Source organism: Geotrypetes seraphini, chromosome 3, assembly GCF_902459505.1.
Source record: "Geotrypetes seraphini chromosome 3, aGeoSer1.1, whole genome shotgun sequence".
Taxonomy (NCBI): Eukaryota; Metazoa; Chordata; class Amphibia; order Gymnophiona; family Dermophiidae; genus Geotrypetes; species Geotrypetes seraphini.
This window is the reverse complement of record NC_047086.1, coordinates 277,574,519-277,594,222: the sequence shown is the minus strand read 5'-3', so window position 1 is coordinate 277,594,222 and position 19,704 is coordinate 277,574,519. Positions and strand designations below refer to the sequence as shown.

The 19,704-nt window shown below is 42.5% G+C and overlaps 1 protein-coding gene across 3 annotated transcripts in view; it reads right to left on the bottom strand.

Moving 5' to 3' along the window:
• The window catches only part of TTC27 (tetratricopeptide repeat domain 27), a 677,043-nt gene that overhangs the window by 144,622 nt on the left and 512,717 nt on the right, over positions 1–19,704 (bottom strand). For all 3 annotated transcript variants that reach the window (XM_033935684.1, XM_033935685.1, XM_033935682.1), the window contains one exon: positions 7,253–7,480. In XM_033935684.1, coding sequence (XP_033791575.1) covers positions 7,253–7,480 — 228 coding nt within the window. The remainder of the gene's footprint in view (positions 1–7,252; positions 7,481–19,704) is intronic.

The window sequence follows — 19,704 nt, the reverse complement described above, 5'->3', positions numbered from 1 at the left end:
CGAATTATGATACAACCAACAGCCAAACTTGTCCATAATTCTTCCCTCTTGACCAGGAGGGACTGTGGCATAAACATTTGCAGGATTAGATCTTTTCAAAGAAGATTCAACGAGAAGAGATTAATGTGAGAGTTGAGACTTCTCAAATCCTTTACAAGGCACCATCCTATATAGAGATTCCAACTTTGCTGGCACAGCAGGAACAGAATATGGTGTATCAATATTTCTTATGAAGGTTTGAGAAAGAATGCCATTCATGGTTAATTTGAGAGACTCCCTAGGAGGATGAGCCATACCCAGTTCTTCCAAATACTCCTTAGAGTATTTTGAGTCAGATTGCAAAGTAATGTTAAGATCTTTACTCATTTGGGTTAGAAATTTGATAAAAGACCCCGGTTCTGAAGAAGTATGACCTCGTTGAGGAGAAGGTGAATGAGAATCCCTCGAGGTACCTTTCACAGCAGAGAACAAAGGTGAAGCCTCTCTGGAGTATTGATACCTGAGATCAGAATCCATAGGCAAAGATGCAGACGAATGCCCACTTCTGTAAGAAAACCTCGCAGGAGAAGAACTTGACTGACGAGAATGGTGAGGCTCCACAACAGATCTTTATATAGGAGTTGGTGGTCTTGAAGAATCTCGATGCTTCTATAAATGAGGCCTGTATTGAGACAAGGACCAGGGCCTCAATGAATGCCTCAACAAATGTGGTGAAGAGCTATCCCTCGAATCACGGTCCCATGATCGAGACGAATCCAGCCTCGAAGAGGAATGTCGAGGTACCTCGCCCTGTGCCTCGAAGAAGGCAATGCCTTATGTTGAGAGGTGGGGCTGAGGTCAGAGATCGACGTCGAGACATAGTAAGGACTCAGTTGTATAGAGGTATCTCGAGGCACTCGGAAGGACTCAACTCCTTGCATAGAGTGTGTAGATTGATCTCGAGGCACTCTCAAGGACTTGACTCCTTGTAATACTGCTGAGTGCTCAGGCTGGACTGCAGGAAGCAGGGTCAAGACTAGAGAGCTGCTCGGGAACGGGGACGACGGGAATCCCGCGGGATCCGCGGGTTCCCCGGGGATCCCGTGGGGACGCCCCCTAGGGTCGCGGGGATCCCGTGGGGACGCCCCCTAGGGTCACGGGGATCCCGTGGGGATGCCCCCTAGGGTCACAGGGATCCCGCGGGGTTCAATGCCTTTCCTACCTGCCCTGCTGCGAGGCCTCGTTTTCGATTTCCTTCCTGCCTGCCTGCTGCAGCACACATAGCCAATCAGAAGTCTTCCCCGATGTCAGCGCTGACGTCGGAAGGAGGGCTTAAGCAAAGCCCTCCCTTCCTCCGACGTCAGCGCTGACATCGGGAAGATTTCCGGTTGGCTGTGTGCGGCAGGGCAGGTAGGGAATGGCAGTCGCGTACCAAAGCGAGGGGCGGTCCGCCCCGGGTGCAGCCAGGGGGGGGGGGGGGAGTGTGCACAGCCAGTTAGGTCCCCTTTGTGGCGCTTCCCCCGATCGACCGAGAACAGCCCGGCCAACAAACCTCCCTGCCCTGTAGTCGCAAATCTAAATTACCTTCTTATACTCCAGCTGCTGTAAGAAGGTAATTTAGATGTCGCGGCTACAGAGCAGGGAGATTTGTCCGACCGGGCCTGTTCTGTTGTCAGTCGGATGTGGAAGCGCCACAAAGGTAAGGGGCAGGGAGGGAGAAAGGGAAGAAAGGTGGAGTGGAGAAGAAAAGACACTTAAGGGAAATGGGTAAAACCGAGTGGGGAGAAGGACGCTGAAAGGACATGTGGAAGACAGAGGGGGGGGGGAGAAGGATGCTGACAGGACATGGGGAAGACGGGAGGGGGGAGAAGGACGCTGAAAGCACATGGGTAAGACAGAGGGGGAGAAGAACGCTGAAAGGACATGGGGAAGACGGGGGAGAAGGACACTGAAAGCACATGTGGAAGACAGAGGGGGGAGAAGGATGCTGACAGGACATGGGGAAGATGGGGGGAGAAGGACGCTGAAAGGAAATGGGGAAGAGAGAGAGGGAAGAAGACAGAGATGCCAGATTTTGGGGGGAGTGGAGGGAAGAAGATGGGTGCCAGACCAATTTGGAAGGGGGGAGAAAGGGAGAGGCACAGTAACAGAGCAAATGGAAGACGCAGAGAGAAGAGAGACAGTGGATGGAAGGAATTGAATGAGAACATGAGGAAAGCAGAAACCAGGCAACAAAGGTAGGAAAAAAATTCTTTTTTTGCTTTAGGATAATGTAGTATATTAGTTGTGTTGATAAAAATTTATAAACATTAGAGGCTCTGGTAGAAACCCCTTTACAAAGTATGTATTCTTCCCAATTAATATTTCCAAATTAATAAAGTCTTTTTGCTTATTTTTAAATGGGTTTCTACCAGAGCCTTTAATTCAGTAGCATAATTAACTGAAATAACTATTTCTGAAGTTTATAGGGACGGGCGGGGATGTAGGGGATTCCTCACGGGGACGGGTGGGGACGGAGGGATTCCTCGCGAGGACGGGTGGGGATGGAGGGATTCCTTGCGGGGATGGGTGGGAGTCCTCACAGGGATGGGTGGGGACGGGTGGGATTTTGGCGGGGACGGGTGAGATTTCTGTCCCCGCGCAACTCTCTAGTCAAGACTGGAGTCAATTTGGCAAGCATGTTGCCAAACTCCTGATTGTAGAATAGTTTCCAACATATTTTGCAAAAGCTGGCACCGAGACCACTGAATCTGGTAAAATTGGTGTGGCTATGGACTCCGAGGAAGATGATCTCGAGGAAGAGCGTTGCCTCGATTTTGAGACACATTTCCTGGATAGCCTCAGACCCACCGGTTCTAATGGTGGCATGTCCGGAGGGTTGGCTTAGCTATCTTACCTGATGGAGACACTGAGGATAACGGCGCCTCAGGAGATTTAGCAGATTTTCCCAAAGATGAATACTTCCCCATCAAGGAAGGTTGGAGCGAGGTCGAGGTTGAACGTTTTGGCCCCGTGGAAGACTTTGCTGGAGTCGAGGTCAGGGCTAGAATAGGGGTCAAGGCCTTAGGTAAAGGACAATCCGTTCCCCCGAATATTTTTTCAATCTGACCTCGATGATGTTTAAGGGCTCAATTTTGAAGTATAGCACAACAGGTTCATGACTCCGGATGATGATCAGGTCCTAAACACTGTACACACTACTTGTGTGGGTCAGTGATGGAGATTGCGCGTTGACACCAGCTACACTTCTTGAACCCTGTGACCGGCCGGGACATGGAATAAAACATGGCCACGACGAACTTGAAGCCTGCAGGCTGAGGCCAAGGAATAGGCCCCGCCGTGACACAAACAAAACTTAAAAAAAAAAAAAAAAAAATCAAACGTGCAAATAACACAGCAACCCTGTAAGAAAATACATGAGCTGCAGTGAGAGAAGGCACGAATTTAGAACTAACTCTTGCGCAGAGCCTTGAAATGTGTGCTTCTTGGCTCCGCAGAAACTTAGAACTGAGGAGACTGTGCCCTACCTCGGGCGGGAAGGCACTCACGCATGTGCGGTGTGGCAGTCGCAAACTTTCTAAGTTCTGCTTGTGAAGCTGTCCGCATTGGAACTCCATGGATGACGTCACCCATATGTTGAGAATATGCTGCCTGCTTGTCCTAGGATAACCATTTTTATTGCTCCTTTCAGCTTAGACCACTGTTTTTCCACTTCCCTTATGTCCTCCAATCCTAACAGCTCTTTCTTCAGGTACATTTCCATTTTACTAAAATCTGTACGTTTGAAATCTAGGACTTTGAGATTTGTGTGGCCGCCTCCACTTTAGCTGTTATATCAAACCAAACCATTTGATGATAGCTATTTTCCATGTGGGCACCCACTCAAACATTAGAGATAATCTCCCCATTTGCGAGGACCAGATCTAGTATCACTTTGTCCCTTGTGGGTTCCGTCACCATTTGTCTGAGCAGAGCATCTTGAAAGACATCCACAATCTCCCTACTTTTTTCTAATTCCGCAGATGGAACTTTCCAGTCTGCTTCCAGCAGATTGAAGTCACCCAACAATCAGATGTTTATCAATTTGCTGCGATTGAGTCGGAGCTCTATAGACTACACCCACGTAGATAGAAGTTTCATCATCTCTTTTCAGAGCGACCCATATTGTTTCTTCCTCTCCCCTGGTCCTCTGCATTTCAGTTGCTTGGATATCATTCTTTACATAGAGAGCTACTCCCTCCACCTTTTTGACCATCTCTGTCCTTTCTAAAAAGATTATATCCCGGTATATTTGCATCCCATCCATGGAAGTCACTGAACCATATCTCGGTGATACCAACAATATCCAGGTCTGCCTCTAACATCAGGGCTTGCAGATCATGAACTTTGTTGCTTAGATGCGAATGTTTGTAGCCACTGCTTTCCGATTTCCAGCTATCTTTCAGTGGTAAACTCATTTTTTGTACAGGTTTATGTTTAGTTTCACTTCCTGTTACATTGCTAAGAAGTGAGTTGCTAATGTTGTTTATGTTGCTATTTTTACTACTATCACATCTTATCACGGCAGCCATTTCCTATTGGTGATCTGCACAGGGTAGGAGCATAGGAAGATCGCTCCTGCCCCAAAAGCCCGCCAGGTAAGGCCTGTACAGGCTGCCCAGCCCAGAGAGGAACGATCTTCATTCTGCCCGGCCCGGAGCGGGGAAAGGAGACCGAAGCACCCCACCCTGGCCTCTGCAAACACGCAACTTGCACAGAAGGAGGTGATCGGAGGCGGAGACCTCCAGGTAAGGTCTGGGGGTGGGTCAGAGCTGGCACAAAGTTATTCGCGATTTTTCACACTTCGCGGTCCAGCTCTGCCCCTAACCCCCGTGAATACCAAGGGAGAAGTGTACAGCAGAGGCATAAAGAAAAAATCCAGAGTGGATTCCTTCTGCAGATGGCACGCAGCCATGGGGACACAATCTATCTAGAAAGTTTCACCTATTGCACTGGAAAACTACTACTACTACTAATTTCTATAGTGCTACTAGACTTTATAAATTCTATTGTATACTATTTAAAATACATTTTGGAGAAACTCCAGATTATGGGGTCCTTTTACTAAGGCACACTAGTCATTTTAGCGCACGCTAAATGCTAATGAATCCATAGACTATAATGGACGCGCTAGCGTTTAGCGCATGCTAATATTTAGAATGCGCTAGAATGGCTAGCATGCCTCAGTAAAAGGACCCCTATATGCCTCAACTCTTTCATTTTTCCAATAATCCATCTTTGAATCTGAGTAATAATGACACTTTTCAGTATCCAGTCATTAAGAATACAAGATACAATAGATCTTTTAACTCTACATGGGCTTATCAAGCAGCAAAACTTTAGAAAACTTTACCGACTAATCTAATTTTAAGATTTAAAAAAAAGACCTAAAGACCTATCTATTTCAAGAATTTGTTATTAATAATTCCTAAATATTGTAATATTATTTAATAATTTGTATTTTCATAATTATTTATGTAAACCGCTGTGAACTTCATGGAGGTATTGGCGGTAAATAAATAAAAATTGTATTGTGTTGTACACATAAATATGCAGGTACTTTCCAGGCTCACAATCTAAGTTTTTTTGTACCTGGGGCAATGTAGGGTTAAGTGACATGCCCAAGCTTGCAAAGAGCTGCAGCAGGAACAGAACCCAGTTCCCCAGGATTTCGGCCCTCTACACTAACCATTAGACTACTTAGGTGGATAATTTTACTGCTATGTGTGAGAGCTGTCATTCTAAACCTGGGACTCAACTGGAGCAGAAGTGCCCCATACTAGAATACCCAAAATTGATAGGGTGATGGGGGTCTTGGCTTGGAGTGAATCATATATGAAGTAATAATATGGGACTTTCAATTCTGTAGAGAGGGGCTAAATTGTGAAGTGGGATAATGATTGAGAGCTCAATCAGAGGAGTATGTAGGGGTGCAGCTGTTTGGTATGTGAACATTTCTTATAAAAGAATTGAATATTTCATGGGGTGTCCTAATTCTTTCACATGACTATATATGTAAGTTAAGGAGTTTTATAATATAAGGCACAATCTTTCACATTGCTATGCATTCTAAACTTGCTAAAAATGTCACTCACCTTGCTTAGAATTGCAAACCTAAAACTATGAACAGAAACATAGAAACACGATGGCAGATAAAGATCAAATGGCCCATCCAGTCTGCCCATCCGCTAAACTAGGAGAGTGGGCGACGAGATGGCAAATGAAGTTTAATGCAGAGAAATGTAAAGTCTTGCATGTATGAAACAGAAACCCAAGGTAAAGCTATATGACGGGAGGGCTGGTAATGGGTGAAAGTACCCAAGAAAAGGACTTGGGGGTAATAGTGGACAAGAGAATGAAGCCGTCGGCACAGTGTGCAGCGGCTTCTAAGAAGGCGAATAGAATGCTAGGTATTATCAAGAAAGGTATTACAACCAGAACGAAAGAAGTTATCCTGCCGCTGTATCAAGCGATGGTGCGCCCACATCTGGAGTACTGCGTCCAATATTGGTCGCCGTACCTTAAGAAGGATATGGCGATACTCGAGAGGGTTCAGAAAAGAGTGACACAATTGATAACAGGTATGGAAAACCTTTCATATGCTGAAAGATTAGAGAAATTGGGGCTCTTTTCCCTAGAAAAGCGGAGATTTAGAGAGGACATGATAGAGACTAATAATATCATGAAGGGCATGGAGAAAGTGGAGAGGGACAGATTCTTCAAACTTTCGAAAACTACAAGAATGAAAGGGCATTCGGAAAAGTTAAGAGGTGACAGATTCAGAACCAATGCTAGGAAGTTCTTCTTTACCCAGAGGGTGGTGGACATCTGGAATGCACTTCCAGAGGGTGTGATAGGCAGAATACAGTACTGGGGTTCAAAAAGGGATTAGACAATTTCCTGAAGGAAAAGGGGATAGAAGGGTATAGATAGAGGATTACTATACAGGTCCTGGACCTGATGGGCTGCCGCGTGAGCGGACTGCTGGGCATGATGGACCTCTGACCTGACCCAGCAGAGGCACTGCTTATGTTTTTAAGTCCTCCTCTTCCTAAGAGATCTCAGATGCTTGTGCTACGCTGTCTTGAATTCAAACACAATCTTTGTCTCCACCACCTCCAACAGGAGGCTATTCCATGCCATCTCCCACCCTTTCTGTAAAAAAGTATTTCCTTAAAATTATAAAGGCAAAATACAACCAAAAGTTGTCAAAGGCTGTAAGTTTTTTTCAGACCTGCATGGGATTAATTTTTACTGATTGTTCAAAGCATTCCACACATTCTTTGAACTCCTTATTTCGAAGATGGAGAAGACCCTTTGAGCGCTGGGCACGGGCACTGCGATGCTTGGAGAGCTCCCAGGCCTTGTTGTAGTACTGGTGATCTCGTAATACATCACCAAGCAAGCAATATAAATTAGCTGTCTCCTTTTTCTTTAGTTCTTGTCTCAGGATTTCTTCTGCCTAATTGAAATAAAAATGACAAATGAAAACAAAATTCCCAAATTTTTAACAACTTATTGAAAGCTATGGATCACAAATACATATTCATTGACATACATTCTAAACCTGATTTCTGATCTGAGGAAGAAGAGATTACTGTCGAAAGCTAATCATAAACTACATTAAGTTAGTCCAATAAAAAATGTGTTATTTTTTTCCCTTGTTTTATTTCTACATATTACCTTGAACCTTTCTTGGATTCACATATTCTCGCAATGAATATGTATGCATGTGTATGGAAGAAGAGAACTCAGTTGCAACCAATACATGAAGTATAATCTTTAACCCCCTCACTCAATAGGAAAAGCATTTTATCTGCATTTCAACACATACTGAAAGCTTACTTGAGAGAAATGAAAATCAAAATTGGGTTCTCTAAATTTACAATATTAATATACTTTCATGACTTGTTGGAGTTATTCCTATTCAGGAAATGAAAACACCATCACCTGTCAAGGCCACCAACATTCAAATGCAATGATGATATACAGGATGCAGGATTTCCTGAAGTCTGCATTCTGACAGAAAACATGCTCTTCTGACCTGTCTGCTTCCAGACAGCACTTTTTCCCATCTAAGAGGGAAGCATGACCACCACCACCACACACTCACTGTAAGGTTCAAGAATTATAACAAACACCAAAGATAAGCACACTGGTAGGTCAATATTCAAAGTGAGTTAACCGGTCAGAAATGGCTCCTGGTCAGTAAAATCACATGTTTGGGGCAAACCAAATATTTTCTGAGGCACTTAACCACTTTGTGCCATATAACATAAGAACAGCCTTACTGGGTCATACCAAAGGTCCATCAAGCCCAATAGACCATTCTCATGGTGGCCAATCGAGGTCACTAGTACCTGGCCAAAACCCAAAGAGTAGCAACATTCCATGCTACTGATCCAGGGCAAGCAGTGGCTTTCACCATGTCTTTCTCAATAACAGACTATGGACTTTTCCTCCAGAAATTGTCCAAACCCTTTTTAAAAACCAGCTACGCTATCCGCTCATACCACAACCTCTGGAAAGGCGTTCCAGAGTTTAACTATTCTCTGAGTAAAAAAATATTTCCTTCTATCGATTTTTAAAGTATTTCCCTGTAACTTCATCGAGTGTCCCCTGGTCCAGTGTTTCTCAACTCGGTCCTGGAGTACCCTCCCCCCCACTAGTCAGGTTTTCAAGATATCCACAATGAATATGCATGAAAGAAATTTGCATATAATGGAGGCAGTGTATGCAAATCAAGTTTATGCAAATTCAATGTGGATATCCTGAAAACCTAACTGGCAAATGGGGTACTCCAGGACCGAGTTGAGAAACACTGCCCTAGTCTTTGTAATTTCTGACAGAGTGAAAAATTGATCCACTTGCAGCCGTTCTACTCCACTTAGGATTTTGTCCAGTTAATCCAAGTTTATTTACATTTTAATATACCGACCATCATCATATATCTGGCCGGTTTACAAAGCTAAAAACATGAAAAGAAAATGGGGTAAAAAAGAAAAGAAAAAAAATAAACATGAAGTAGATGAGGACGATGACATACATGAGCTTGGGGGAGAGAGGAGGAGGAGAGTTTATAATTACATCGTAAAAAATAAAAGTAAATGAAGGTATGAGGGAAGGAGAAAATATACCAAGGGAGGGTGTTGCTTCATAGAAGCGGTTCTTTTTCTATTTCAAAAGCAGTTATTCTGGGGGGATTCTGGGGTGGAGTCAGCACTTAATCTGCTAAGATAACCACATAAATGGGACCGCATAAAAGTCAGTTCTTTCTTTATCTGCTCACTCTCAATGGTAAATTATCTATTGAAGATCTCACCTCAAAATTTAACCTAATTTCCATACAACTTTCTATTTGATCTGTGATAAAAGATTTTTGGATACTAATTTGCAAGCTTTCAACTAAACTAAACTTTAAGGGGCTCATAATCGAAAGAGAAAAACGTCCAAAAACCAGCCTAAGTCAGCACTTGGACGATCATCAGTCAAAAACGTCCAAATGCCGCTAATAAAACCGGGTTTTGGATGTATTTAAAAACGACCTAGGCCTTCACAGTGCCGCTAAACAACCATAGCTAAACTGGGCGTTTCAGGAGGAGTGTCAAGGGCGAGATTTGGGCAGGCTTAGACTTAGTCATACTGCATGTATAACCGAAAGTTATACAGCATAGCATAGACAGAACTTGGACATTGTGACTTAGACCATTTAAAACATGGTCTAAGTCACAAAAACCCACCTAAAGTCACCACATAAGCACTGCAGACACAAACTACAGACCCCCACACACTACCCCAGTGATCACCGACCCCCCAACCCTATAAAAATAGTAATCACACCTTTAAAATTCAGCCTCCAGACCATCATCACCTGGCAGCCTGGCATAGGAAAGCCTAGTCGACCTGCACAGAGGTGTCTTAAGTCGTCTTGGGGGTGGGTTAGGGACCTATGGAGAGAAGGACCCACGCCCATAAGCAACTGTAATCACTGAATTGCTGGTTAAACATATGCACTCCCCTAAAAAAAAACCCAAACCCTTTTGTACTGCCCTATAAGTGGCTTCTGCAGCCATAAGGGCTATTGGGGTAGTAGATAGGTGGGTCTAGGGAATTTTGGAGGTGGTTTGGGGGGTTCACCATTATCTATAAGGGAGCTGTAGCGAGATGAAGACATGGCACCCTTTTTGTGAAGTTCACAGCAGTGCCCTGCAAACTACCTCACTATTTAGGTGTCTTGTCTGGTTGTTCAGTCCATCACTTTGTAGACCCCTCCCACGTCCAAAAGGTCTGTTTCTAGGCGTTTTTGCCTTGGATGAAAAGTTGGACAAAAATGTGGTATAAAGATTGACGATTTAGCAGTTTGGACGATCAGATTGTCAGGACATATAGCTAAGACGATTTTTGAAACGGAAAATAACTTGGACATATTTTTTGAAAATGTGTCCTAGGCTGTTTTTTACTTTGGACGACTTGCGACTTGGATGAAAACGGACTTACATGTTCCTTTTGATTAGTCCCCTGTGCACTTATATACCGTATCTTTTCTATAAAGATAGAACAAAGGAAAATATAATAAGAATTAGTGATTGTATAGAGAGTAGTGGAATTTACATTTTTGAAAACAGCCAAGTTTTCAGATGTTTTCAAAATAATTGGAAAGAGTCCAAATTACGCATTGACTGGAACTCATTTTGGATATTTTTAACTAGACCTACTATGTCTTCTTCCATATATGTCAGTCAAACTTCTATCCCCACTATCCCCTCTGCTTTTCAATATCTACATGACCTCACTGAGCGTTCAATTAACCCAGCTGGGGATAAAATTATTCAGTTACACTGATGACTTCACAATTATTATCACAATTATTATCCCATTTGCCAACTCCATCTCGGAAACAATTCCAAAAGCATCAGAAACCATAAACTTGATGGAACATTGGATGACAGACTTCAAACTCAAGCTCAATACTGAGAAGACAAAATTCTTTATCGCTTCACCGTGCCCTCTTGACACCAAAACCCCACTAGACATCAACAAACATAACTACCCCATACAGCCCACCATTAAAATACTGGGTGTAACTCTGGACCAATGCCTCACCATGAAAGATCAGGTGGACTCCCTAATCAAAAAGAGTTTTTTCACCCTCTGGAAACTTAAATCCATTAAAGCATACTTTGATAACTCTGCCTTCAGAATCTTGGTACAATCCCTCGTATTGTTCTGGGCCAAATTCCTCAACCTAATCCCCACCATCCCCAAAGCTCCCAACCCCGAATCCAACTGGCACAACTGGATCACTCTCTCTGAGACCACCTACCACTCCCTTGCTCCACTTTCCACTAAAACGGTCTCCTACACCCGCAAAGCCCCCTGGTACCTTCCCCTCCACAGACATCTAAAGCAGAAATGTCGTACACTAGAACGAAAATGGAAAAAATCAAAATCCCCCACCGATAGACAGTCCTGGAGGACTTCCATTAAGATCTACAACACCGAATTAAAAAAATCTAGGAAGAACTACTACGGCAACAAAATCTGCAGCTCCAACAACCAAAGTAACACCTTGTTCAATATCTGGCGTTCCATATCCTCTAAACACGACTCCTCCTCATTTCCCTCCTCTCCATCTGCTAATGATCTAGCAACATTCTTCAATGAAAAAGTAACCACCCTACGATGCTCCTTTCCCCCAACCCCTGCCTACAACTCTCTGGTGCTTACTACCTCCACCCCTAATCTAAACGAGGCTAACCATATCCCAGCCGATAGATCCTGGACTGCCTTTGAGCCCGTTTCCGACTCCCAAGTCTCTAAACTTTGCCTCAAACTAAAATCTTGCAACTGCACATTGGATCCTTTCCCTTCCTACTTATACGAGAACATTCCAGCACAGGCCATTTCATCACTCACCAAACTCTTAAACTCCGCCCTGCTCTCAGGCCTATTTTCGACCAAAATGGGACACATCTCCCTATCCCCTCTCTTGAAAAAAGCTGATCTGGACCCCTCCACCCCTTCCAGCTACCGCCCAATAGCCAACATTCCACTTCTGACCAAAATGCTGGAATCCATCATAGCCACCCAACTCTCATCCTACCTTGAGAGATTCTCCATTCTCCTACCCTTCCAACATGGATTCAGACCCAACTATAGCACTGAATCTCTTTTATCCTCTTTAATTTCAAAGGTCCAACTACTCCACGCCTGCAACAAGTTCGCTGTCCTTCTTCAATTCGACCTCTCTGCTGCTTTCGACATTGTCCACCACGACATTCTAATCCTCCAACTTTCCGATATTGGCATAAACTCCACAGTCCTAGATTGGTTCTCAAAATTCTTGCGCTCCCGCTCCTACTTCGTCAACATGAATGGCACCTCATCCTCTCCTTGGAAACCGCTCTGCGGAGTCCCCCAGGGTTCACCTCTATCCCCGATTCTTTTCAATGTCTATATGTCCTCCCTGAAACTCCTCCAACTTTCTACCACTGCGACACTCTACACCTACGCCGACGACATCCTTGTCCTTCTCGAAACTGACTCGAATCTCACCAACCTCTCTGAAAACATCTCAACCTGCATAACTAATCTCCAATCCTGGGCTCTCTCCGTTCAGATGAAACTAAATGAGACCAAAACAAAACTTCTCTGGCTTGGCCCAAAATTGGATCACCTACCCTCCTTCATCCCTCTTTCCTCGGGCTCCAATCTACAGCTTGAGCACTCTAGCAAAGTTCTGGGAATCATCATTGACTCTACATTGTCCTTTAACGACCACATCAACTCCCTAGTAAAAAAATGCTTTTTCAATCTTCATATGTTAAGGAAAATCAGATCCTGCTTTCACCAGCATCATTTTGCTGTCCTTGTCCAATCCATCATTCTCTCCAGACTTGACTACTGCAATTCCATCTACCTAAGCCTAACAAAGAAAAATCTTATCAGACTCCAACGGATTCAGAACACCGCAGCTAAACTAATCTTCACAAAAGGCAAATTCGACCATGTCTCCCCGCTTCTATCTAAGCTTCACTGGCTCCCAGTCTTCCTCAGGGTTCGTTACAAATGTGCCTGTCTTACCTTCAAATCTCTTCACGGCATCCTTCCCCCCCTCTTTCCTTTATCTTGGCTCTCGAACACTCATTCCACCAGATCCACTCAGAAATTCAAACTATCCTTCCCTTCTCTAAATGGCATCTCTCATACAGGAAAGCTCGGAACATCCCTCCTCTTTAGGATCACCGAGCTATGGAACAGCTTTACTGCCCACCTCCGGTGTACGACCTCCCTCCAACACTTCAGAAAACATCTGAAAACCTGGCTTTTCGCCAAAATGTAACTTCCCCCTCCCTTCCCCCCTCACCTTCCTACTTACCAAATCCTCCTCCCTTCCATTGGAGTTCCTTTCTTTGTTTTTAATTCCTGTAAACCGTGTCGAGCTCCACTTCTGTGGAGATGACGCGGTATATAAACTTAAGGCTTAGTTTAGTTTAGTTTAGTATTAAGTCAACTCGACTACTGTAACATTGTCTACTTAGCAATCCCCCAAAATAATATGCGACGATTACAACTAATGCAAAACACTGCGGTCAGACTAATCTTCGGTCTAAAGAAGTTCGATCACGTGACGCCATACTTCAAACAGCTACACTGGTTGCCGATGGAAGCTCGTGTAAAGTTTAAATTTGCCTGCCTCTGTTTTAAAGTTTTCTACGGTCTAACCCCTAAATACATCACTGACCTATTCTCCTTCTCAGCCAACAAACACAAGAGAAGTTCCCACTTGCACTTCGTTTCTCCCCCGGTTAGAGGATGCAAACTAAAAAAACACCATGAGCATCTTCTCTCACATCAGGCTGCTCTATGGGGTAAAGACCTAGAACAACTCCTATTGCCCACCACTTATGAGGTATTCAGGAAACGCCTCAAATCCCACCTATTCCTGAAATACCTAGACAGTTGACCCACTTCCCTCTTTCCCCTCCCTTGCCCTTTCTCCCCATTATTCCCCACATCCCTTAAGTTAATTCAACTTGTACGTCAACTCAACTTGTACTCCACTAATCTTTTGTAAACCGCATAGAACTTAACGGTATTGCGGTATATAAACTGTTATTATTATTATTATTATAATGCACAAAACATACTGAACTCCTTCTAAGCTTGTTAGAATTCTTCACAATTCCTCAAATTTATGCTTATTGTGCTCCAAAGTACTAGGTACACTCTCTCATCTCCTTTTCTACTGCTTAAATGTTCAATCATACCGGTCATTGATTTGGTCCAAAATATCCACAATACTGGACCTGGACAATTCATAGTCTTTAAATTATAACATGATCATATTACGTTCCTCATATCCAGGTATTGTTATTCAACACTAGCATTATAAACTTTATAACATTATGATTGCATTCCTCATTCATTGTCTGTAATTTGAAGATCAATACTTATCTAAGCTTCTATGAATGGTGGAACTACCTTTGTTAAATCAGGAAATATGAAGAAATAACAGATATCAAAAGCAATACCTTTTCAAGGTTGCTGTGTATCTCAAGGGGGAGGGGAAAACATCTTAATGTTGACATTCAGGTTAGACAAATTCAATTTGACTCTCTTTTTCAGAAAACATTAAAAACTTTTCTCTGATTGGGATTAAAATTTGATTGTTTTTTTTTTAATTATACTTGGTTATATTTTTTCTGTTTATGAAAGATTTATTGATTGTACTCCATCTTGAATCAGTTAGTAAACAGGTGGATTATAAGTCAAACAACAGAAAAGAACAGAATTAGCAAGTTAAATACTGTTAGCAATATTTTTGATTACACAATATTGTTCCAAAACTGGTTGGCAAAATAGCAAATTTACAACCAGTGTTTAAGCATGAAAGACTAACTTGCCCAGACTGTTGGGAGTAGCTTCTCCTCTGGGCAGATTGGATAGACCATGTGGGTCTTTATCTACCACCATTTACTGAGTTACTGTTTGTGTAAAAAGTAAAATATTTAAGGCAAAACACAGTAGCATGGAGATAGCAAACAAACTAGGAAGTTTTGCCATGTATTTGTGTGATGCAAGAGGCAACATTAGAATTAGCTTCTTTAGACTCATTTGTGTTAAAAAAATATGGTTGGGTTATAATTTTTTACTTTTTGAATGTCTAAAGGTAAAAATACTGTCAAAATGAATGAATATTTTCAAATCAATGCTTCAGAGGAAATCTCTTTAGAAACACTATGGGATGTTTACAAAGCTACCATGAGAGGGCAAATTATCTCATATTCGGTGAATGTTAGGAAACAACTTGAGACTCTTGTGTAGAATTTTTTCTGATGTCACAAGAGCTACACAATTGAGAAGGAAATAATTTTTGAAATTAAGAATAAGAGTCTTAGCTCTTGAGGCATCTTTTTACTTAAAATTTCCAAGCAAATGTCTTGTTAAGATACAAAACAAAAAATGGAACCCTTTAGAGTGGAGGTATAAATATACAAAAAATCTAAAACCCTCCCTCACCCCAAGAAGGCAAAATGATTAAGGGAAAGAGATGAAGTCTACAAATTACTAAAACTATGTCTTAATTTATAGTGTATTATACGGGAGAACCCTCAGTCACACAGCAACCCCTGGAACATCCAGGGACAAGCTGCCGCGGGTTTACACTCAGAGAAGTGTTAACTGCGAAACATCCCTGGGCTCTCTCCGTGTGAATAACTAAAGTGCACAACAAAAAGTGCTATGTGTGAAAAACAATAATTGAAAAAACACACATCAAATATAAATAAAGATAGAGTTCATCTCTTTCCCCTAATCTGGGGGCCAAAAGAAAAGTTAGTGTCCAAATCTAACCAAGCAAAAAAACACAACTGGAAGGACTTAGCTTCTCCGTGCGTATGCAGTCAACAGGCAGTGTCTTCGTCCAACGGGACTCCGTTTCGGGGGTGTACACCCCCTTCCTCAGGAACTGGACTGCGCTGAAAATTTCAAATTTGTTGATAAAGCTGGCCACGGAGAAGCTAAGTCCTTCCAGTTGTGTTTTTTTGCTTGGTTAGATTTGGACACTAACTTTTCTTTTGGCCCCCAGATTAGGGGAAAGAGATGAACTCTATCTTTATTTATATTTGATGTGTGTTTTTTCAATTATTGTTTTTCACACATAGCACTTTTTGTTGTGCACTTTAGTTATTCACACGGAGAGAGCCCAGGGATGTTTCGCAGTTAACACTTCTCTGAGTGTAAACCCGCGGCAGCTTGTCCCTGGATGTTCCAGGGGTTGCTGTGTGACTGAGGGTTCTCCCGTATAATACACTATAAATTAAGACATAGTTTTAGTAATTTGTAGACTTCATCTCTTTCCCTTAATCATTTTGCCTTCTTGGGGTGAGGGAGGGTTTTAGATTTTTTGTTAAGATACAAGACATTGAATATGTATTTTGGGATCCCATTCAATTGCAACAATTTTTGTTAGCTCGAGAACAGAAGTGAGTTTTCTTTTTCTTTTCTTTGATTTAAAGATTCATCACTGAGAAAATGGTAGGATGTCAGAGTTCCATATAGTAGGGAATGATTAGGATTCATATGAATTCAACCCATTTCTTTGTTTTCCTTTAAATATGTAGTAGAAAAGTAGCATGTCTCCCCAATATTGTGGGCTTGAAAAGGATTGTTGTGTTATATATGTATTTAAAATTTGTATGAGAATACCTTTTTTTCTTTGATATCACCTGATATTGTTTAAGAATTACATTCATAAAAAAAAAAAAAAAAAAAAAGGAAACAACTTAAATTGGAATTCTCTAATTTGGAACAAAATATTAAGGACTTAAGAGTCACAATTAGCCTTGAAATGGGAGCAAAATACTTTGCAGGCCCTCTTAAAAGCTAAATACAGATATAATGAGATTTCCTCTCAAATAGCTAGGAAAGAGTTGTTTTCTCAACAGGCTCTGTATTATGGAAACTCTAATAAAGCGGGAAGAGTATTAGCTAATTACCTTAAAGCTAAAATAAGGAAAGTAAAAATTGTGGCTATCACAGATGAGAATGGGGAAACTCATTCTCAAATTGGAAATATCTTAAAACAATTTTTGAAATATTATAAAGCTTTATATTCTCCTGAGCTTTATTCAAATAAAGAATTTCAGGGTTTAGAGTTTTTGAAGTTACTTAAGGGGCCTAAAATTCCTGAGCATATAAAAGGAACTCTTGACGATTTCAATGAACGAACTACAAGTCCCTTAGGGTTGGATCCGCTCCAGGTGGTGATGGGTTCACTGTAGAGTTTTATAAATCATTTCAAATTACCTTATTACCTCATCTATTAAATGTATATCAGGCTCAACTGACTAAAGGTTGTATTATAGGTACTATGGCAGAATCTTTAATTATAGTTTTGCCAAAGCCAAATAAAGATCCTATGTTGGTTTCAAATTACAGGCCTATTTCTTTGATTAATGTAGATGGAAAACTTCTGGCTAAGTTATTGGCTTTGCGCTTGGCCAAGGCTCTCCCTTATATTATCGGTATGCACCAAACGGGTTTCGTTGCTCAGAGACATTCATCAAACAACACCAGACTGGCTTTTCACATGTTAAATCTAACAAAAACTATGGAAGATCCGGCTTTCTCTGTATCCTTGGATGCAGAGAAAGCCTTTGATCGTGTGGAATGGACCTTCATGTATCAAAGCAATGGATTGGTTTGGTATTGGTTCTGGATTTATACAAATGATTCAAAACTTGTATAGCTCCCCTTATGCAAGATTATTAATAATTTTTCTGAACGTTTTTGTCTTAGAAGGGGAGTTAGACAAGGGTGTTTGTTATCTCCTTTGCTTTTTGACATTGTATTGGAACCCTTATTATTGGTTATTCAGCAGGCAGAAGAGATACAGAGGGTATTCCTTATGCAGGTCGGGAATACAAGGTCTCTGCTTATGCAGATGACATATTACTTCATTTGAGGAATCCTGAAACCACCATTCCGCATTTACTGGATCTGATTGATAGATTTGGAAAATTCTCTGGTTACAAAATAAACTGAAGCACATTGGAGGTTCTTCCACTAAATGTATATTGTACAAAAGGACTATTTGACACATTCCCTTTTCTTTAGAAGAAAGGGGGTATAAAATATTTAGGTGTTTGGATAAAAAATACCCTGGAAGAAACGATGAAAGTAAATGAAAAATCTTTACTGCTGAAGGTCACAGAAATGTGTGAGCACTGGAACCCATTACATCTGTTTTGGTGGGGGAGAGTCCAAACAGTTAAGATGATGATTTTGCCTGTGGTTTGTTACCAAATGGGTATGTTATCGTTGTTTTTTCAGGGGTCCTTTTACAAAAAATTAAATAGTATTCTGACAAAATTTATTTGGCTGGGGAAAGCAGCAAGAATTGCCTTGGTATCTGTACAAAAAACAATTGCGGAGGGTGGGGTAAATGTTCCCAACTTATGCATCAGGGTATGTACTGGATCCTCCCTGAGCTCATGGAAAATCTCCTAGACTGGTTATGGTTGGAATGGCGACTCATGTCTCCACTGCGATTAGGTCATGTTCTAAGTATCAAGTTTCCTAGATTGTATAAGGCAATAGAATTTTATTAGACACATGGCAAACTTTAAAATCCATAATAATAAAATGCTAGAGCGTGCATGCGCTCTCGAAAAATCGTGCGGTGTGGCGCCGTGAGGTGTGCTTCTGTGGCAACATTCTAACCTCACGGCGCATGCGGGGGCTGAAGGTGCGCAACTGTGCTCTCTCCCTGCCTCGGCGCGTCACCGCCTGCCCTCTCTCACCACTGCCTCTCACTCGCTGCCTGCCCGCGTTCTCACCGTGTCACCTCACTGGCCGCCGCCGATCCTCTTCAGAATAGCCTGCGATCGTGGCCGGCTTTAAAGAACCTCGCAGGCCGCTCTCCAACCTCAGTAGCACGCTCCCTCTGACGCACAGAATCGCATCAGAGGGAACGTGCTACCGAGTTGGAGAGCAGCCTGCGAGGTTCGCTAAAGCCGGCCACCACGATCGCAGGCTGCTTTGAAGAGGAGCAGGCCAGAAGACGCCGGGATGGAGGAGAGGGTAAGAAGGGGATCAATACCGGGAGCCAGGGGGAGAGGGAAAGGGGGCTGCTTTGGGGGGAGGGGTGTGCTGGGGACAGCTTTGCTCTGGGAGGAGACAGAAGGGGCCATGGAGAGATAGGGAGAGGAAAAGGGGCTACTTTGGGGGGGAGGTGTGTTGGGGACAGACAGCTTTGCTCGGGGGGGGGGGGGGGGAAAGACAGAAGAAGGCCATGGAGAGATAGATAGGGAGAGGGATTCTAGCACCCGTTAATGTAACGGGCTTAAAGACTAGTTTATCAATAATTTAACAACTATTCCAATCCATAAATCCACGTCAGTCCCTCTGGCTGAACTCCAAGATTCAAATTGGCGGGTTTAAGATCATCTGGAAACACTGGATGAAGGCAGGTATACGTACTTTGGATGATGTTATATCAGATGGTAAGCTGCTTGACTTTTCACAATTATAATACAAATTTGGTCTTAACAAATCACAAAATTATAGATGGTTGCAGCTGAAGCAGGCCATTCAGGAGGGGTTCCCTGAATGGAAAAATCTAACTAATCAGCATAGTTTGCCGGTCTTATGTTTTCAAGTGGACTTTCTGGGACACCAGGC